The sequence below is a fragment of the Elephas maximus genome, chromosome 15, assembly GCF_024166365.1.
Source record: "Elephas maximus indicus isolate mEleMax1 chromosome 15, mEleMax1 primary haplotype, whole genome shotgun sequence".
NCBI lineage: Eukaryota > Metazoa > Chordata > Mammalia > Proboscidea > Elephantidae > Elephas > Elephas maximus.
This window is the reverse complement of record NC_064833.1, coordinates 80,336,017-80,359,179: the sequence shown is the minus strand read 5'-3', so window position 1 is coordinate 80,359,179 and position 23,163 is coordinate 80,336,017. Positions and strand designations below refer to the sequence as shown.

The window sequence follows — 23,163 nt, the reverse complement described above, 5'->3', positions numbered from 1 at the left end:
TTTTTAACAATCCTATCACATAACATCTATTTTTCTTTTCTCAAACAAGGATTTTTTTCTACCTAACATGAAAAACGAGCAGTGTTATTATTTCCAGGTGGTAAACGTAGCAAAAAACAGATATGAGAAGAAAAATGTCTGTTGTGTAAATTAGGCGAAATGTATGCATACATGCATATGCATGTATGAATTATGAAAACAGAACTATAAATATCACACATTAGTGCCAGCATGAAGCAAAAGGCAGCACAATTTCATAGACTCAAAATCCTAATTAGCATAAAAGCCATAACATTGTAATCATATAATTATTAATTAACGCAAAGACAGAGACGCCAGATGTGTTGAATGGGCTTGATAATTAATTAAAAAACTACAGGTGTTTAAAATTCACAGATTACAAATGAAGCATATACTTACTTAAAAAAAACAAAAACCATGATCTGTAGGTAAATCTCAGTGTATTCAGGTACAGCAATAACATATCATTAATGTAATTATCTGTGAATGTACATTAAACCAAAACCCAAACCCATTGCCATCGAGTCCATGTCGACTCATAGCAACCCCACAGGACAGAGTAGAACTGCCTCATGCAGGTTCCAAGGAGCACCTAGTGGACTCAAACTGCCAACCTTTTGGTTAGCAGCCATAGCTCTTAACCACTACACCACCAGGTTCCCTTACTCTTTCACAAATAATTAATATGTAGACCATGCTTAACATAAAATGTTTTCATTGCTTGAGTCCTTTGTATCCTTTGGGAGGTTGTTTGCACAGGGACATCCCCAATTATATGCTATGGAGTGCATCCATTTCCAAAACAGACAAACCAGCATGAAGGAAGAGATGGCTAGTGAATGGACAACCAAAAAATAAACACAGATAAGAGAAGGGGAGTCTGACATTTAAAAAGAAACACAAAAGTTATCTTGCAAATTGCAGGCTCACTAGCTTCTCACTGTCTGTCCTGCCCTGTACTCTGCAGTAAAGGAGAGCTTCATTCACATCATTGCCTTCTAATGGAAATGGTTTCTTTAGATCCAGTATCAGGAAACTGGGCATTTTTGTCTGGTTTCTTCCAACAGCATTAAACGGCACAAACAAGCTAGTTTATGGAAGGAAATCAGATTTGACCATGGTTGTTTTCCTTCCAGTTTTACACTATCTCAATTCTTTTAATTACACCTGAGAAGGATTGCTGATCCTCTCCACACTTAACCTTTCTTTAGAAATTCATTTGATAAGACCCCGGTCAACTCCTAAATGAATGAGAAGGAAGTAAAAAAAAATGCAAAACAAATCTGCCACATCACCTTTCAACATAAAAAAGATTTCCAACACCACGAAACTCCCAGCTTCAGCGACACACATTCCCCATCAATACACACCCTCAAGAGTAACCACTATTCTGATCTTCATCAGCACAAATCAGTCCTGCCTTTCTTAAATCTCCAGAGAAAGGGAATCATATAGACTATATCCTGTGAGGTCTGACCTCCTTCACTCAACATCATGTCTGGGAGATTCAGCCATGCCCTTGTGTGCCATCAGCAGTTCATTCCTCACCATTGCTATGCCATCGATGGACATTTGGACCACTTGCAGGTTTTGGCTTAAAAACTGCTAAGGACATTCTTGTACAGGTCTTTGGGTGGGCATATATCCAGGAGTGGGACCACTAGGTCATAAGGCATATGCATATCTAGCTCCAATGGGAATACGAAACTTTTTTTCCAAAGTAAGTGTACAATTTCACACTCCCACTAGCAATATAAAAGGCATTTTGATGAACGTGCAGTGGCTTTCTATTATTTTGTGTTTTCTTAGTTGTTCTGCAGATGGGTGCCTCAAAAGGCAGCTCTTAGGTTCACTCATCCATTTGCTAAAAGACTATTAAGTTGTTATTGTGAGCCAGACACTTGGGTAGCAGTGCAGATTATAGTCCCTGATTCCATTGGTTTATACCCTGGAAAGTGAGTCAGAAAATTTATTATAATAAGAAGTAATAAATGTCCTCCCCACCCAAATAAAGAGGTAAAACACTGTGAAAGAACTGGGTACTTGGAAACACATAGGAGTGTTATATTGCCCAGACTTCAGGTGTATGGATGATTTCCAAGAGGAGGTGATGTCTCTGTTGAAACCTAAGTAGTTTTTATAAATAAAATAAATAAACACAGGTGATCACTTGTTTTGTTGAAGCTATTAGTTCCCACAGGTAACCAGAATGAGAAGCAGTTAATTGTAGGAATAGGGGAAGGAAAGGAGGGATGAGGGCGAAATACCATATACCATGAAGAGGGAACAGGGTGTCTGAAGACCCACAGGTTAGAGAGAACAGTTTATTTAAGGAATGGAAAGAAGGTCGGTGTGGCTAGAGCAAAAATTGAGCCAGGAGAGGGAGTTAGAAGCAGGGTCAGTAAAGATCTTTTTAAGCTATATCAAGTTAATCTTTTATCTTTGGGCAATGGGACACCATTGAAGTGTTTTAAGCAACTTAGTGGCATCAACACACTTGGGCTTAAGAAATACTAAAAAAAAAGAAATACTAGTCTAGTTATAATAAGGAAAATAAATTGGAGTAGATCAAGAGAAGATGCCAGGAATTGAGTTTAGAGGTCATTGCAGTTGTCTCAGAGAGAAATGAGGGTTGGCTGGTCTACGGTAATGGCAATTGTAATGGAGAGAAATGGAAGGGTTTTTTTTATCTTAATTTTTATCTTCAAGAAGTAATACTTAATAAAAAGTAATAAATTAAATACTAGTGCTATCATCACTGAAATAAAAACATAAAAATTTTTTCAACATAGTTAAATCTCTCTTGTTTACCGTTCTCTGATCACTTCTCTCAGGCCATCTTCAGAGATTGGCCACTTTTCTGCATTTAGTATTTATTGTATTTATGTATTTCTTTAAAATTTTACTACGTGTGTGTATTTTAAGAAATACAGAGTATTATCCTACCTTGGTGAGTAATGTCTGGGGTCTTAAAAGCTTGTGATTGTCCATCTAAAATACTCCACTGATCCTACCCCACCTGGAAGCAAGGGAGAATGAAGAAAACCAAAGACACATGGGAAAGAATAGTCCAAAGGACTAATGGATCACAACTACCACAGTGTCCACCAGACTGAGTCTAGCACAACTAAATGGTGCTTGGCTACCACCAGTGACTGCTCTGACAGGGATCACAATAGATGATCCTGAACAGAGCTGGAGAAAAATGTAGAACAAAATTCTAACTCACAAAAAGAGACCAGACTTACTGGTCTGATAGAGACTAGAGAAATCCCAAGACTATGGCCCTTAGACACCCTTTTACTTCAGAACTGAAGCCACTCCTTTCAGCCAAAGATTAGACAGGCCTATGCAAAAAAAATGAGACCAAATGGACACACCAGCCCGGAGGCAAGGATAAGAAGGCAGGAGGCGGCAGGAAAGCTGGTAATGGGGAAACCAATGTAAAGAAGGGGAGACTGTCAACACATTGTGGTGTTGGCAACTAATATCACAAAACCATATGTATATTAATTGTTTAATGAGGAACTGATTTGCTCTGTAAACTTTCATCTAAAGCACAATAAAAAAAAGAAATAGAGCATTGTTGTGCAAATTTTTAAACTTTATATAACTGATGTCATACAATATGAATTTTTGTTACGTTTATATTCTGCCTTCACCTACTAGAGTGCTAGCTCTACCAGAGAAGGGGTTTTTTGTCTGTTTTGTTCATGGATTTACTGCAGACCTCAGGCACATAATGAATATTTGTTAATTAAATGTCTACTTATTAATCTTTTCTAACATCTTCAGTCTTGACGTATTATCCTTTTAAACTTCTTAAGCTGGATGTTTAGCTCATTAATTTTTACCCTTTCTACTTCTCTCCTTTTAAGCATTTAACGCTATGAATTTTTTTTCTGAATATCATTTTATGTCCATTTCATAAATTCAGAAATGTAGTATTTTTATTATAACTAATCTGTAAGTACTCCTTGCCACTAAAATAAATTTGCTCTATGTACTTTGGCTATATGTGAATGAACTATTAATTGTTTGAAAATCAGTTGCCAATTCTTACAAGAATCAGTGATTTTCAAAATTATTATTATTACTTATCCTTCCATTCCTTCTATATTTCTTGCTTGGCATTCTTCAGTAAAATAGATGCTTACCTCCTCAACTTGGTTATCTTGATAAATATTCTTATTAGAAAGAAAAGATAAATGCTTAATTCTTTTTTGTTTAATTACTTATTTTTCAAATAAGATGTTATATTAATACCTGTTTTAAACATTAACAGTTGAGTTTTTCTGCCCTTCTTGTTTTAGTAGTATTATGGAATCAGATTTTCATTGATTCTGTGTGTTTTGGTCTATCTCATTCTTTGATGCTCAAATTATCACAACTTTGGCCAATGATAGACCCTTCATGCTAGCTCCTACGTCATTTGAACAGACAGGACTCCGTTGATTTTGAAAATTTTCTTGCTTTCTGGCACAAAAATACATTCCACATTCTCCTTGTTCCTTCCTTACACCACCCCTGGATTTGGCCTTTCTCCAATATGGAGCTCTGGATCTTCTAATGTGAAATGGAATTAGATTTGTTTTATATACTGATGCTATTTTGTTATGTATACAGAGGTTTCACAGTTATATTCTTTTATTATTATGCAGTGATCCGCCTTAGGTTTTTGCTTTAAAGTTCACATTGTCTTATATTAATAAAATTATATCACCTTTCTTTTGTCTAATATTTATTATGCCCTTTTTGCCATTTACTTTCGATATTTCTATGTCCACATTTTAAGTAAGTCTCATAAATAACACATAGTTGAAATTTTTATTGGATGGATTTAGTCTATACATATTTATGGAGATTGCTATGTATCTGCCATTGCTCCTACCACCTAACTTTCTGTTTCCTGTTGGTCATGCTTTTTCAACTGTTTTTTTCTTAATCATCGTTGTGATTAAGATTTTCTTGATTTATTCTCTGCTACTTCTTTTTTTACTTTAAATTTATACTTCATTCTAGTTTATTCTATTAGAAACTTACTCTAAACTTTTAGCAGACACATTTAAAATTTGAAAATAATTATTGGTATCCACCACCCAAACAATACCAAATAATTAGGGATTATTTTTATTTTTTCATGTAATTATTGTTTATGTGAATTTACCCACCTTCTAGGATATTCTCTCATTCCTGCAACACATTTCAGAAATCCCTTGAATAAAGGAGAGCCTTGGTGGCTCAGTGGTTAAGAGATACAGCTGCTAACCAAAAGATCAGCAGTTCGAGTCCACCACCCACTCCTTGGAAACTCTACAGGGCAATTCTACTCTGTCCTATAGAGTTACTATGAGTTGGAATCAACTTGAAGGCAATGAGTTTTGTTTTTGAGTGATAAATGTCTTAAGTTTTGTTTGTCTGAAAATGCCTTTGCTTTGAACTTCATTTTTATATAAAAGTTTAACCAGGTATACAGTGTCTAAGTTGAGTAGGTCCTTGCTTCCATTGTTGTTGCTGAGAACTCTGCTGTTAATCTAACATTCTTTTATGGGAAAGCTTTTCTCTCGGCTTGCATTTAAGATCTTCTCCTAGTCTTTCATGTGTTATAGATTTACTACCATGTTTCTAGAGGTGAGTGTTTTTTAAAATCTTGCCTCGGGTTTCTTTACCGTTCCTAAATCTGAGGATCTCTGTCATCCGTTGAATTTCAGCAACCCTCAGGAATTTTCTCTTTGAATATTTCCTTCTACCCATTCTCTTTATTCTCTCCTGTAAACTTTAATTGGATATATATTAAACCTTTTCATTGTATACTGCATGCCTCTTAACCTTTTTTATTTTCCATGTATTTATCTCTCTGGGCTAAATTCTGGGTAATTTCTTAAACATGTCTTCCAGTTCACTAATCATTTCTTGAACTGTGTTTAATCTGCTGTTTAGCTAATGTATTGATCTCTTGTTTCACCTATTAAGTTTTTAGAATCTAGAGGTTTATTTTTAGATTTTCTTATCCTTAGTGACTTTTCATCACAGTTTTTATTTTTTGAAATATTTTTGTTTTTAAAAGTATATATATTCTGTATTTGATAATTCTGAAACCTGAGGTTACTTGTTCTTAAATTCTGCCGTTTAAATTTTTTGTTGGTTTGTTTTTCCTTTGACTTATTCATAGAGGCTTATTTCTCCCCAGGATATGGCAAAATTTTCATTATGAAATCATATTTATTTAATCCTAATCTTTAGGAAACCGAAGGGACCTAGTTTTAAGATAGGTTGCCTCAGAGAAGATTGTTTGTATCTTCCACAAATTGGTCTAGGAGGATGCTTGAACCCTTTCATAATGCCCTTTTTTATAGTTTCCTCTCAGGGAATGTTGCCTTTTACCACCATCTTATCTTGATTAGGATTTCCCAAGAAGAATAAAGAAAACCAGGAAAATACACATTTGTGGGAAAGAAAAGACAGTAGTTTGAGAAGGAGTGAGGGGTCAGTGGTGTCAAAACTGCTGAAAGATCAAGAATGATAAATACCAAAAAATTGGTGTCAGATGTATTGATATTTGTGAACTTGGCCAGAATAGCTATGAAGCATATTATTTTGCTAAAAGCCAATGTACTAAAATCTCAATTTATCAATGATAAATTTTCATGTTTACTTTTTAAAGTGTTTAATGATCTTACACTATTTTGTGTGAGAAGGGATAGTTTTAATAGTTTTCAAGGATTTCTGGGAACTTTTAATTAATTGATTTATATTTCACATTTATATGGTAGGCAGAATAATAAGCCCCTAAAACTTGTAAATATATTACTTTACATGGCAAAAGAGACTTTGCAGATGTGATTAAATTAAGGATTTTGAGATGAAGAGAATATCCTGGATCTGAGTGGGCCCAATATAATCACGGATCTTTGAGAGTGAGGCAGGAAGCCCAGAGTCAGAGAAAGAGATGTAATAATGGAATCAAAGGGTCAAAGAGAGAAAACAAGGTTTGAAGATGCTAGACACCTGACTTAAACTATGGAAGGAGGGAACAAGAGCCAAAGAATGCAGGTGGCCTCTGGAAGCTAAAAAGAACAAGGAAACAAATTTTCCTCTGGAGCCTCCAGAAGGAATGTGGCCCTGCCTTGATTTTAGGATATCTGATCTTCAGAACTGTAAGATAATAAGTTTGAGTTGTTTTAACTAAGTTTGTCATAATTTATTACAGCAACAATAGGAAACATACAATTCATGTCAGTTTATTAATATTTAAGGTATACTCAGCCCAACTCCCTTCAGATAAAGGGCTTCAAACAATTCCTTAAATCAATCCTCTTAATATCATCACTGTCATCAAATAGAGATTTCTCCTCTCTTGGCATCTATTTTTACTCCTTTTGTTCCCCTTTTCTTGGTTCTAACCTTTTCAAGTCTTCTGTCTTTTCCACTAAAATTTATGTTCCATGAGGACAGGGATGAGATCTCTTATGTTAACTCTTGAATCCCAATGCCTAGTTTGTACTAGAAGCTCCACAAATATTGGTTGGATGAATGGATGGATGAATGGATGGATGGATGGATGGATGGATGGATGGATGGATGGATGGATGGATGGATGGATGGATGGATGGATGGATGGATGGATGGATGGATGGATGGATGGATGGATGGATGGATGGATGATGGGTGGATGATGGATGGATAAGACATGAGTGCTTCCTGACATGGTCCAATCTAGAGAACTAAGGTCCAGAGTGAAGAAATAGGCTTGTTTAATTTTACCTCTGCCTCTGGCCTATAATCAATGGCAGAGAATTGAAAATCTCCAGAAATACCTAGCCGTAAAGCTAAAAAACAGGAAATCAAAATGATCAGTGTCCATCCTACAGGCTTTAAAAAAGTCTTGTGTACCCAACACCAATGACACAGACCTAAATAACTATGACCGGGCTCATGGCTCATAGGAAGGATTCTTTGAGAAATAGACAGCAAATGACAGATGCTTCATAATGGAAGCTTGATTACCTTTTAAGTCTGTCTGTAAGAGGTGCTTTTAAAGTAGGAAAATAGCATATAATAGTTGATATGTTTGAACTGGTTCTAAGTCTTCTCATTTCAGGCTCTACACACTTAACACATGCTATCCCAAGCAAAGTATCTGTTTTTTATTAAATATATCTCACAATATTCTCTGATATATTTAAAGTCTGGTTGAAGAGAAAATAATTAGAAATGTAAGAAAGTTGATTTAAATTCATATTCTGAAATGAACAAGCATTTGAAAAGAAGTTGCGACTGACTTGAATTCTATTACATAAATGAAAACCCAAAGCTAACTCTCTAAAATTGAGCAAAATATAGTTTCTCAAGTACATGTGGACTAGCTTATGATAAAAAAAAAAAAAAGTGAAATGACAAAGACAGTAGATTGGTAATAAAAGTGGATTCAATCACATTTGTGCCACAACTAAGGGGAAAATTTTTAAAAATTGATCTTTATTACTAGTAGTTGAGATTCCATTTGTAAAAATAGAGAGGATTATCTAAAGTTAAAGTAAACATACCAAACAAACTGATTATTAAAAGAACAAAGAAGAATAAGAGCTAGACTAACTCCTTGATTTATGAGAAATTACGTGGTGGTATAATACAAAGAGGAAAACCTGGTGGAATAGTGGCTAAGTGCTATGGCTGCTAACCAAAAGGTCAGCAGGTTGAATACACCAGGTGATCCTCAGAGACTCTATGGGGCAGTTCAACCTTGTCCTATAGGGTCGTTATGAGTCAGAATCAACTTGATGTCAACAGCTTTGGTTTTTTTGGTTTTATAATACAAAGAAGTAGATACTGAATTTTTTTGAGGATGTAAGCTGATTCCAGTACTGTAGCTATACTTGGTATGACTAGAATGTGGGCAGCCATGCCCACACAATTAACAAGATTTCAAAAAATTTGGGAAATCCTTTTTTTTTTTTAATTCCAATATTCTAAAAAATGGGAACAAGTTTGGAGTTCACATTAATAAAATGAAAAACTTTTAAACATCTAATACATGAATAAATATTAAGGGAAAGCAGATATTCTGGAATAATTTTCTTTAAATTCACAACTCCTTGAGAGTGAGAAGATGCATCTAAAATCTGAGTCTCTGTGTCTTGTCTCTTGTTCTCCTCATCTATCTTTGCAAGTCACTGTCATATATCTTTCACTACCTTAACTCCCTGACTTCATGGAAAGACAATCTGCACATCAAATACTCTTTTATTGGTCCTCTCAATTCCTTATAATCCAGTTTTTCCCTCTTACTTCTCTCTTGGAATTTGATTTTGTAAGGTTTCTATTACCCCACTAATCAATAAACTCTGTGCCTTTTTTAGGAGACTCAGAGTTTATGAAATTACCAACTTCCTTGAAATTCTCTCTTCTGTTGGCCCTGGCACTCTCTCTAGGCTGCCCTTGTACCTCCCAAATCTTCTTACTTTATTTAATTTTTTTATTTCTTTTCTCTCCCCTTAATCTCTTTTTCCTTGCTCTACAAACTCTCTGGGAATCACATACAATTGCATAAATCTGAATATCATTGTTTGCATCTTTTGCATTCTAAAATCATGGCAAAGATATCAATTGTCAAATTTCTTAACCAAGGTGTGCTTAAATCATCCCACAATACCCTTTCCGAGAAGTAAAAATGACCCTTGTGCTATTCCAAATTATTTTTAAGATTACTCTGTTGATTTATGGTTTAACCTACGTTTCTCAAAACTATAAACTTTGATAAGCTCCAACAAAATAAGTAATTATTTGTGTTTATTTATTTACAAAAATCATTGTTGTAGTTATCTGTGTTGCATTTCCTCTGATAAGTCATGTATAGAAAATTGAGCCATGTGTTACAGTTTTTAAAAGTTTTTGAGACCCAGCTACTGAAGGGCATAGAAATCAGACACAGACATAAGATAAAATTTTACAACAAATTAAAATAAGAAGTTTGAAATTTAAATGCAATTTGATGCTATTGATGTTCTCATTCAAAGTTCAATATGGTCATTGAGAAGAATGGTTACGTTTATAAATATATTCTAGTGTCAACAAGTTGAGCAAGAACTACATTGAGAGATTCTATGAGTGTAACAGATATGTATCAGTAGTTCATAAATTCACCTTTGTTTTATTGTATAACATACGTTTGAGTCAAAGCCATATTGGAAGAAACATCCTGCAGTAAGAAAGGACACTGTGTAAGAATGCTTAAAGAATAGAAATTTGCTATGAGTTTTGAGATCATGCTGGTTCATTCTAATGAGTTCTATTAAGATGAGAAATAATAGTTTTTCTGTAGTGATCAATACTAACTGTAAGAGCTTAAATCCAATGGCCAGGAAAAGGAGGAATCAGTGTGCCTCTCTGAAGTTTGCCTGCAGCTAAATTACTTTGTGTTAAACTGAATGTGCTAGCTAAAGCAATTATTTTTCTATAATATTTTCCCTTCAGAGGGCAGCTGTAAAAGCAACCCAACAGCCAAAAAAAAAAAAAAAAAGATGTAAAATATTTTATTATCAATAAAGTGCTGTAACTGTGAAGGTAACTGAATGATACATATAGCAAATCAGCAACCAAAAACACATGAAAAAGTGTGAAATGCTTTACTATCAGTACAATTTAAGGCATTCTCTGTAATTGTACTATGAATTCCCTGAGCTGAGAAAAATCTTCAGATGTATTTTTACATTGCGCTTTGCCTACTAACGTGAACTGGGAATATTCCGAATCATGCGGCACACTTACCATACACAGCCGAGCATAGCGGGAGCATTTCACCACTGTCCTTGCTCAGGGAGATCTTACAATGGTTACTTTCAGTCCCAGCCACATCACACTTCAGGGGCTTTCCACTTTACACCAGCTTCCCCTATTTTTCAGAGCTCTGAGCTCAATTTCAGGCACTTACGAGTGAAATGAGGATCACTTCAAGGGAAGTGAGATCTCACAGGGGGGTATCATTTGAGCTGCGCAGTCAGTGGCAGCCTTTGGGCTTCTCCGTAAAGGCCCCCTACGGTGCCCTCTCCAACATGCTCCCTGGCACTGGTGACTCACAGCTTGCTCAGAGTGGAAGCTGGGAAATCAGTAATGATGACTCTGCTTCTGGGTCCATAGCTTCCCTGTAGGTCCAGTCTCCTGCAGGTCCAAGGGCCCCTTGTCCTCTCTACATTAGCATACCTCCTCCTTCCTGCTCCAGACAGCAGTTGTAATTTTTACTTAATTCGGGAGTTGAGATTCTGGTGGCTTCTCACCCTTTCTCTTCAACGTGTTGTTTGTGACAAAACATTATGATCTTCATCCACATAGTTGGCACTCGAGAAATACTAAAGGGCTCCTCTTGAGGCCTAAAAACCTTGCCTTTCAAGACTGTTGTCTCTGCTAGGAGCTCTGAAAGCATATTTTGGTATGGAAAACCAAAGGTTGCCTTCTTTGTTCTTTTGATTAGCTATGGTGGTCTTTTCTGGAAATAACTGAGGAGGAAGGGACTAGGTCCCTTAGCTGGGGAAGGACTTCAGGGTACAAGGAATTGAAAGGGGTTGAGAGAAAGAACATATCAAGTAATGGGAGAGAGTATGGTGTTAAAGCTAAAATTACAGACTACATGGGATTGAATCCTGGCTCGAACTATAACTAACTGTGCTAGCTTAAACCACTGCCGTCGAGTCAATTCGTGCTAGCTTAAAAAAGTTAGGCAAGTTTAATTTACCACTCTGAGGCTTACTTTGCTATGACTGCTCTAACAAATTACCAAAAACTTGGTGACTTAACAGAAATTTACTCCCTCACAGTTCCGAAGGTTAGAGTTCAAAATCTGTTTTGTTGTCGTTATTGTTAGGTGCCGTCCAGTCAGTTCCAACTCATAGTGATCCTGTGTACAACAGAATGAAACTCTGCCCAGTCCTTCACCATCCTCGCAATTGTTGCTATGTTTGATCCCATTGCTGCAGCCACTGTGTCAATCCATCTCTTTGAGGGCCTTCCTCTTTTTCACTGACCCTCTGCTTTACCAAGGATGATGTCCTTCTCCAGGGACTGGTCCCTCCTGATAACATGCCCAAAATACGTGCGATGAAGTCTCACCATCCTCACTTCTAAGGAGCATTCTGGCTGTACTTCTTCCAAGACAGATCTGTTCATTCTTCTGGCCGTCCATGGTATTTTCAATATTCTTCAACAACACCATAATTCAAAGGCATCAATTCTTCTTCATTCTTTCGAGCAAGGAAGAAAATCCATTTTACTGGGCTGAAATCAAAGTGTTGGAAGCCTGTAGTCCCTGTGGAGGATCTAGGAAGGAATCCTTCCTTGCCTCTTTCAGCCTCTGGTGGCTGCCAGCATTCCAATCTCTACTTCTTTGGTCACACTGCCTTCTGTTCTTCTGTGTGTCAAGTCTCCCCCTGTCTCTCTGGTAAGAATATATGTGATTGCATTTAAAGCCCACCCATACAATCCAGGATAATCTCCCATCTCAAGATCCTTAATTTAGTCACATCCGCAAAGTTGTTTTTTTTTTTTTTTTTTTTTTTTACCTTATAAGATAAAATTCACAGGTTCCAGGGATTAGGGCATGGATATTTTGGGGGACCATTATTCAGCCTCTCACATCCTCTGTAAAAGGAGGTTGATAATAGTACCTACATGAACATTAAAGGATAGAATACATGAAAAGCACTTAGAACAATGTCTAGCATGTATACAGCACTCAACAAATGTTAGCTCGTGATGGTGGTGGTGGTGGCAGTGTAGGTGGCGGTGGCAGCGTAGGTGATGATGCAGCAGTAAGAAAATGCAGAAAATAAGTTTCAAAACGGACGAAATTCTTTTTAAAATGAGCATATGTAGGGGGGGTCTCATCTCTGAATTTTTGATGTGTATGCTAACTTTAAGATATTAATATTATTTAAAATATTGTACCTCCAAGTTGAATAATTATAACCCAATGGTTTAGGCATATGATTCATACAGCCACTTTTGCATTTATTTATCATTCCTTTTCATTTGAAATTGAAATTATTTCAATTTAATTCATCTTGAACTCATCTTCAATTTCATCCGTCTTGAACTCTTCCTAAGATCAAAGTCAAAGACGCTATGTGGTATAATCATCTCCTTTTGCTCTTGTCCCCCTTCCTGCCTAGGACACAGATTTAATGACATTCAACATCTCTGTCCACCGGTCATGGTGGAGGGAACATGGGCCTGGCTGTGTCCGAAGAGTGCTGCCCCCGTCAGCCCACGGGATGATGGACGACTACACGTACGTCTCTGTCACAGGCTGCATGGTCGACTTCCAGTACCTGGAGGTCATCCACAGCGCCGTCCAAATACTACTCTCTGTAAGTGTCCTTCTTGGGTCATTGTCTGACCAGGACTCCCCTTAATCAACATTTTATATGTAAGTTTTCCCTCCACACCCTTTTAAACGATGCAGTCAGCAGCAGTTATGGTATTGTTTGTCATATTTAATGGCAGGTTATATCTTTTTCTTCATGACACCCAGATACTTCGTTTTCAGAACAGGTACTTGCTGTAGATACAATCCACACCGTTTAATGGAATACTGTCACCATTCCCCTAGAAGTGATGCATTGCCCATTAACTACCTCAGGCTGGACTACAAAAGCACTTCTTCTTCTACAAATACGTTCTTCTGCTAACGCACGTTAGTTACAGAGAAAGATGAAAACTCACACCCAGTGACTTGCTCAATCAGAATGGCTTGCTTAGTCTAATAAATTTCAAATTCTAAATACTTATCCCTGTAAAAACAAATCCCTACAGACAGTCTTAGCCATTTTAGTGCCTAAAAACTTGATGTTAGGATAAAGTATCATTTGGAAAAGTAATGAAGGGAAATATGGCTTGATTGAACCACAGAAAGTTTATGTGCTAGCAGTTTCTTGAAGTTAATGTCTTTCCAACAGAGTGTCCCATCCACAGTTTTGAATGATATTTATTTAAGATGTATAACATCATTAAGGATGTTGTTCTTTTAAGAACCAACAAACACTTGGCACTTTGGATCAATATACAGTGAAGCTGTTCTCAACCATACTTTTCACACAAACCAACCAACTCAGTTCATCTGCCCAACTGGTTATAGTTAGAATAAAGAGGTACAGGGTCAATAATAAACAAACAAACAAATAAATAAATAACAAAAATATAGGAGGGGCATGTCAGTGAAGAAAGTGCCTTAGAATTATTTCTAGACAGAACATTGAGAAATTCTTACTATCACTTACTATACAGGTAGTCCCTAACTTACAATGGGGTTTTGTTTGGACAACTTCCATAGTAAGTTAGTCCTTTTTTTGTTATTATTGCCGTTTATGATCAGTATCTTTATAAATTTGGTCTTTATTTATCTCTGGGGGTTGGAGACATTACATATAAACTTACAGATATATTTTAATACATATATACATAAAAAAGTACACAAGCCATAAAAATTTACTCCAACAGTCAAGAAGAATTGAAGGGCATTGGCATTGTCAGTCGTGGTAATACTCTACTTGTGAGAGGTTCTGGATCATCTGAACTACCCCTGGGAATGGGGACAGCGTTTCCAGTCAGAAAATTAGTGAGAGTTGCCTGTACGGTCCTTGTCTTTTTTTCTTCACATATTTCATGGTAGCATCTCACTGCTTTCTGAGTCTGCCTGTTGACTTTTGCAAAGCGATCAGTGTTTGGGTCCATGTTCTTAGGCAACTGAAGCCCCTGATTTAGTTTAGAAAAAACTCTAGCTAATCATTTTTCTATAAAATAAGATCATGCTATAGGCCTGGCCTACAATGAAATTGGTGTCAATGTTGTAACAATGAAGTTGGAGTCCTCATGGCTATCTGGCATGTGTGCAGTCCAATTGTCATGTGCCATCAGAGTTGAACGTTGCCCAACTTTCAATCCATTACAACTCCCGACACTGACTTCACTGTAGACCGGGTAGCAGTGCTTTGAATAGTAAATCATGAAACTGAACATCTGTGAGTGACATCTGAGAATGATAACATCAGCAAATTATGTACTGTGACACTGTATGTAGTACATATTACTAACAATAAGATGTACAGAAAAAAGGACAATTTTAAGTGCAGTTTATCGTAACTTGAATAAGTCATAAATTGAGGATTACCTGTATACATTATTCCCTGCTGTGTAACAAACCACTCCTAAACGTAACTACCTAAAACACTATCATTTTATTGCTTAGAGTTCTGCAGGTCAGGAATTTGGGCAGGAATCAGCTGGATAGCTCTCTACCATATGACATTGGCTAAGGTCATTCATGTGAACCATTCAGCTGGGTGTTCTACTGGGGCTGGAACATCCAAGAAGACCTCACTCACAAGCCTATCTACGTGTGGCTTCTCTTTCTCTAGTAAACTTGACAGGTAGCTGAGTTCCAGAAGGTGAAACCCTATATGCAAGCATTTATCAAGCCTCTACTTGAGTGACACTTCCTTTTGTCCCATTGGCTAAAGCAAGTCACATGACCAGGTCTGGAGTCAATGTGGGAGAGAGTATAGGGCAGTGAGAATTCTAGGAGGCATGGTTCATTTGGGACTGCTAATGTAATGGTCTTACCTCATTTACACTATCTATTATTGTTCTTTAACCTGCATGTCTAAAGCTTTCAAATAGAGTTTCTAGAGTATATTTTAATTTACAGTGTTGTATTTATGATGGTAAAACAATTTTCTAGAAAGACTAAAGATAAGAATGATTTTTAAAAAGTCAAAGATCTTTTAGTGCTCCAATCAAAACAGAGGCAAATTTGACACTGATTCAAAAAAGGGGGGTGTACCTCAATGCCAAGGAATTTTTCGTCCGTTAGAGGTGTAACAGGGAACCTGATCATTCTTGCTTTCTATAATTGTTTTTACAGATGAAAGTATGATATACTTTAATTTATCCGTATATGTTTATCAGTTTTTTCTTATCTCTGGTCTTCTTTTAGTCTCCTAGCACTTGTGTATAAAATTGTGCCAAAAATATATACGTTTAAATCTTTGTATTAAAAAATATAGAGAGGCATATTTTAAAACATTTCAGTCTCTTTTAAGGCATCAAAGTACTCTATTTTCATATACGAGACTGTAATGGTTCTTACTAATTTTGTTTTAATATTGAAAGCTTTTTTCTAGAATCTTTCATATGTGAATCTATCTTCCACCTTATTAAAAAAAAATTTTTTTTTTGGTGCATTGACAAACCATTTATGAAATAGTGGCATGATATCCAAATGCTTCTAATGCAGCAAAATGCCAGGGAATCAAAAAGCCACTTCCCAATAGTAACTCCAATCCACACAAATACTGAGGCGAAAGTATTCATGTGATAAGGAGCTGAACTGTCACATTAAAAACTTGCCCTAAATGAAAATATTAAAGAAGTGTCTATGTTGCCCCCAAAAGTACTCATCACTTATAAATGAATTCCTTGACATATTATTTTAGTGAACATTCAGAGCCATCCATATGCAAACAAGGTCCTGACTATACTGTTCAGCCTTCGGCAATAAAAGGATTAGTGGCTGCTCTCTGCCTTTCCTTATGGAATATACCTGAAAGACAACATTTCCAGTATTTATCTTTCTATGTTAAAAGAAAATATATCCTGAAATTGTTTCACAACTATCAAAGTACGAATTATTGGTGTGGTTGATTTTATATGGGTTTCTTGGATTTTTGGCTTATTTCATGTGAGTATATTTACCATTATTAGACTTTATTTTAATCTGATACGAGAATCCGTCCTGTATGTATTGCCTTTGATGTGCTGAGATGTCACCTTATCACTGAGGAACAGGGGTGATGGTCGCATTACTTTACGGCCTGTATGGCACTTTTTTTTATGGCACAGGCACCAGCCAGCCAGACAGAGGGCGTTGAGATGGGGCAGGGTCCTGGAGGCCCTGCTGCACAAGGGGTTACCCCTGTAATTACTAGATGGCACAGGAATATCTGAAAGGACCCAGGAGAGGGACTGAAGTGGCTAGGATGGTGGAGGGAGGCTCCTTGGTGCTTCAGGGCCGCAGCTCTCTATCAAATGAAAGCATTTGAATAAACTACTGATTTGAATGAATGAGTGGATACAACTCTACTGGTTAATACTGCCTGAATAATTGCCCTGTACATGAGCAAAGCGTGGAACTGGAAGAAACTAAACCCCTGTTGTAAGCATTCTATAGAAACTCTACAAGCTTTACAGAAATGAAAAAATAACAGAAATCCAAGAAAAGGCAATGGGCTGGATTCTCATCACCTTGGTCTGTCCCACAGGCCTCTGAGAGCATCTGTGCACTCCCACTGCCCCGGGCCCGTACCCCAAGGCCAGGCACACTGAGCTCCTCCCAGAACCAGCAGCCTGCGCTGCAGCTTTCTTCATGATCCATCCATCCCTTCAAGGGCACTCAGGTGGAGGGCGAGCGGGAGCTTGGAAGGCAGAGAAAAGATCCCCATTGCCCTAATCTCCTATAGCAGGGCTTCGGCAAATTGTCAGTAACATCAAGCTGAAGATCAGGGCTGAGGCCAGAGAGGGGTTGCAGGCAGTAAGAAGGAGTGAGCAGAAATATGGGACCTGTGGAGGAGATGGGCAGTCCGTGTGTACCCAGGATAGACTGGGGGATGCTATCAGTCCCTCCTCGCCACCCTCACAGCCACGTCTGCGGTTCATTTGCTCATCCTTCTTCACCTGGTGTAAAAAAAAAAAAAATCAGGATCCATCCAAAAACATTGCTGGGACTTGGCAACTGACTGGGAGGGCGATGATGAGCTAGTTAATAGTAGCATTAATAGTAATGTTCAGCCAGTGAGCCCACGGTGGGCAGTAATGTCTTTACAGCAACAGAGCCATAATTGAGAAAAGAGCTGGTTTGAGAGAGAAAAAGAGTAAATGAGTTTAGATTTGGACACATGATGAATCTAGATTTCATTTTTGATCTTAAGGGGGCATTAGTGGTTCAGCAGTAGAATCTCCCATTCCATGTGGGAGATCCTGGCCATTTGATTCCCGGCCAAATGCACTTCATGTGCAGCCACCATCCGTCTGCCAGCAGAGGCTTGTGTGTTGCTGTGACGCTGAACAGGTTTCAGCCAAGTTCCCAGGCTAAGATGGACCAGAAGAAAGGCCTGGAGATCTACTTCCAAAAACCATCCGGTGAAAACCCTATGGATCACAATGGTCCAATTGTGCAATCATGGTGCAAGCAATCATGGGTGTATATATGGTTGTTATATATAATTAGGTTTTTATATCTATAAAACCTAATCATCTTACCTATTTGCACTAAAGAACTACCTTCTCTTGCTTTTTCAATCAGACTCACCACTTCAGCAAGTGTCTGGGAAGGGAAATTAGACACATGACTATTTTAAAAATTAACAATAATCCAAATATGAATTTTTGATAACATAGATTTGTTCTGGATCTCCATATTATTCATAACTAAATAATAACACTTGCTTTATTAAAGTTTTTGGAATTCTCCATATAAAATGTGGTCCCTGGAGGTTCTCAACACCTCAAATTCCAGCACTCTGTTATCCGTAAAGAATGGTTACTCACATTCATTTTTCTACAACCTATAAAACAGTACAGATCCAAAGTGATTTTTCAGGTAATCAGCTGTATCTCCAGACCAAATAACAGAAGAAAAGTGAAAATAACAGGCAAACAGCCAAATTCTTTTTAACTTATGGATAAAGCATTAAGATGATTGTCTGAACTTTTACCTCTCATATAAATGTTTATTTTCATGAAAATTTATTCAATATTAAAAAACAAACAAAACACCAAACCCCATTGCCATCAAGTTAATTCCAACTCATAGCGACACTATAAGATGGAGTAGAACCACCCGATAGGGTTTCCAAGGAGTGGCTGGTGAGTTTGAACTGCCGACCTCGCTGCTTAGCAGTGGAACTCTTAACCACTGAACCACCAGGTCTCCTTATTCAATATAAAAAAGAGCCTTATAAATTTAACTATATAGAACCTTCAGGGAATAGATTACCGTGGAGATCTAAACATAACCACAGCTGGGAGTTAATCTTAAGTGTTGCAACTTTCTGAATTTTGACATTGTTTAATTCAGTAAAGGTGAAAATCAATTGAATGCTCTCATCAGAGAAGTAATATAATCAGAAATGTGCTTAAGGAAGTTAAATTAGGTAGTGGATGTAGACTTGAAGTCAAGGAGAAGATTTAGAGTTGGGAAGACAGCCATGCAGGCAGATAAGAGATGATGGAGGTCAGAGCTAGAATAGAGTGAGGAAGAGATCAAATCAGTACAACTTTCCCATTTACTAGATATGCAGCAATGGAAAGGGAGATCCCAAAGATAACACCAAGCTTTGAGTCTAGGTGACAGGCAGAATTCTAGTGGTGTTTCAGAAAGAGGGAAATCATAAATAGAACATTATAGGGGTAGGGGAGTAAACTTAAGGCATTTCATTTAACTATCACATAAAAAAAAAATTGTAAAAGAACTTAGTTTTACTTTGAGGAGGAGAGCAAAAGAATGGTCCCTGCAATCAGGGAACTTGACCAACCCTAAGGTCAAGACGTCTGGACCTGGCAGTAAGGGTCGAGGATTAATTGACTCTACATGGGCAATGCCAGATTCTGTTTAGCAGTTTGTATGTAGTACTTGCTACTGTTTCTTACTTTCTAAGTATTTTTCTATTTGAATCTCCTAGTAGATTCATCCTAGAATACAAAATACATACATATTTATTTTGCTTTTTTTCATACTCGAAGGGCCCCGCACTGTGCCCTGGACATAACAGGCTGTCAATGAGTATTGCATGATTACTGTCTTACGAGACGTTTATATATAGATAAGAAAAACTAAACAAGCTAATTGCAGAGACTCACAAATTATAAGGGATAAAACTGCTGTAGAGGAGTAACTTCTTGTTGTTGTTAGTTGCCATCAAGTCAGCTCCTACTCATGGAGACCTTATGTATAACTGAAAGAAAAGTTGCCCAGGCCTGTGCCATCTTTATGATGTTTGTTTGGGTCTATTGGTATATCTACTGTGTCAATCCATCTCATTGAGGGTTTCTTTCATTTTTGCTGACCTTACCAAACATGATGTCCTTTTCTAGCAATTGGTTTTTCCTGTTGACATGTACAAAGTAAGAGAGCAGAAGTTTCACTATCCTCACTTCTAAGGAGCATTCTGGTTGTGTTTCTTCTAAGACCTATTTGCTTGTTCTTTAGGCAATCCACAGTATGTTCGATATTCTTTGCCAACACCACAATTCAAATCCATCAGTTCTTCTGTCTTCCTTTTTCATTGTCCAGTTGTCCCATGATATGAGGTGACTGAAAGGACCATGGCTTGGGTTGGGCACACCTTAATCATCAAAGTAACATCTTTGCTTTTTAAAACTTTAAAGATGTCTTTTGCAGCAGATTTGCCCAATGCAATAATCCTTTGATTGCTTGACTACTACTTTCATGGACATTGATTATTGACCCAAGGAGAATGAAATAACCGATAACTTTAATTTCTTCTTCATTACCATGATGTTTATTGGTCCAGTTGCGAGGGTTTTCTTTTTCCTCATATTCAGTTGTATTCCATACTGAAAGCTGCTGAAAAAATGTTATATAGTCTATAATTTACTTTAAAGTACTATATAACATCCAATATGCTAAATGTGTATATTAGTGCTACTACACAGACTGAGGGGGTTGGGGGGAGGGTGGCTTGGTAGTGGTGTACACTTATAGTGCCCTAATCAGGTGGGTAGTTTGTATTTGAAAGACTGAACAAAAGCCCACATCCCAGAGGTGGCTCCAAAAAGCCTTTAACATCTTTTCTCTTATCAACACCAGGAAGTTTGTACTTGGCGTACTGGCTATTAGAAATGTGCTATTGGTGAAGTAAATAGTTCTTAAGATTCCAATTGGCTGGAACTATCCTTCAGGCAATCCTGCTCCTTTGCATGAACACAGCATGAGAACCCCGTGAGCCCACTAGCCAAAGCCTTCTGTAACGGGCCTTAGGGTTTGGGTTCTGAAGAGTCCTGTGCCTAGATACCTGAGGGTTCTGTTGCCTGACTTCAACTCAGAGTTTGTCTGTATCCTGCTACTAGAATATTGCCAGAGTAGCTTTTCCAATTGCCAAAAGGGACAGAAAGCTGGGTCTTCATTAAGCTTACAGACAGGTTTTACAGTAAGCTTCATGCTATTTGCAAATAAACATCTTGGTCTGTGTGTGGTAGAGTTTCTACTGAGACTGGCTTTATGTCTAGTAGCAAGGTTGTGAGAAAGGACAGCTTTGACACTCACCTTCCTCTCAAGATTGGAGGCCACTCTTGTCTACCAAAAAAGAGCTTAATGATTGTAAATGATCAAATGTGTTGATTTAGTACTTAGCAGAGTAGCAGAGGAGGCTTCTCCTAGGAAGTGACATTTGAGCTGAGACACAAATGAAGTCATTTAATGAGTGGAGCAAAGAGTGCTCCAGTCAGAGAACATAGAAAGATTCATGTGGCTAGAGCCTAGAGAACATGGGTGAGAGTGATAAAACAGGAAATCCAAGAAATAGGCAGGGATTGAAGATGACACAGTATAGAGTTTGGTTTGGATATGGGACAGTTGAAAAGTGACTAGTCCAAATAGAGATGCTTTGTATGTGTAAAATATACACCAAATTTTGAAGGCTTGTATGAGGAAAGTAATGTAAAATATCTCGTTGATAATTTTTCTATATTAGTTATACGTTTAAACAAAAATGGTGTGGTTAAATAGAATATATTATTAAAATTAGATTCACCTATTTCTATTTATTTTTTAATGTGACTACTAGACAATTTAAAATTGCATATGCAGCTCACATTGTATTTCCATTGGACAGTGCTGGTCTATGGCATCCTGACAAATGGCAATGCAGCCTGCGCTTAACACGAAGCTCATTACCTCTCTAGGCAGCTCCATCCGTTATTAGACTGCTCTAATGTTAAAAATGATTTTTTGTCTGTAAATCCAAAATCCATTACCTTGGAACCTCTACCTGTTGGCACTAGTTCTCCCTCCTGAGTTATCACAAGGTACTTACACGTCACGCCTCACATCCTGCTCTTCTGACTTGTCACTAGAAGATTCCATCCTACCCACCTCTCACAATCTCATCTAATAGGACATTGCAGGCAGTTTTGGATGGTACTTTGTTGACAGGATTTTGCGTTTGCGTTAGCAACATCTGTAGAATGGTCAGCTATGGTCTTTTTACCTGCCTCTTTCTCTTCTTGTGATGCAACAAAGAAGGGATAGGATGCTGCTTGAGATCTAGAAATTTCTGTCTGCCACACAAAGTGTGACTTGGAGAAAAGCAGATGTTAAGGTAACCCAACAGAGATGTTTTCCCCTGCCTTGAGTCCTATCACAGGAAATGGACACAGACTTTGGACTGAAAAGTGTTGTCAAATGGGAATGGCAATTATGAGATCATTTTCAGCAGACAAGAGTCTGTTCGAACACAACCTGCTCCACTTCTGGCCCCTAAAGGCAGACTGATGATAACAAAACATGAGAAAAAAGTTGGCTTCTTTGTCATATGGTGTCCCTAATAAAATAACAGGAAATTTGATTTTATTTTATAATTTTAAAATCCGAACAAGATGGAATGCAGCAGACTGCCATTTCACATTTCAAGTTCTTGATGCCTGTTTCTGTGATCAAATAGAATTAAAACCTTACAAGTTACGATGTGGTACTTTTTTAAAAGACATTGTAGGTATTTCAACATATTCAAAGTATTTTCATTGCAAATTTGTGGCCATGCATTCTAAATTAAGCCTTTTCGTTGGAATTGCTTTCATTTCAGGAAATGGATACTCTTGAAAATAAAAATACATCTGTCCAAAACCAACTCTTCTTTTCTTTCTTTTTTTTTTTTTTATTCTTTCAATTGAGATTTTGTTGCTAATCTCTAGAATTCATATTTTTTGTCCAGTGATCAAACAATGTTTTTCTGGTCTAGGGAAATCTTCTTATTGCAAATATGCAAATGAATTTCCTAATGCAAATGTTAGATAAAATAAGTTCAAAATTTATGCCAGGCAATAATTAGAGCACCCAGGTTTTGTAGACTCAATAATACG

The 23,163-nt window shown here is 37.3% G+C and overlaps 1 protein-coding gene across 1 annotated transcript in view; it reads left to right on the top strand.

Moving 5' to 3' along the window:
* The window catches only part of NKAIN3 (sodium/potassium transporting ATPase interacting 3), an 852,054-nt gene that overhangs the window by 654,295 nt on the left and 174,596 nt on the right, over nucleotides 1-23,163 (top strand). The window contains exon 4 of the mRNA XM_049853728.1: nucleotides 13,182-13,379. Within this exon, the coding sequence (XP_049709685.1) occupies nucleotides 13,182-13,379 (198 nt within the window). The remainder of the gene's footprint in view (nucleotides 1-13,181; nucleotides 13,380-23,163) is intronic.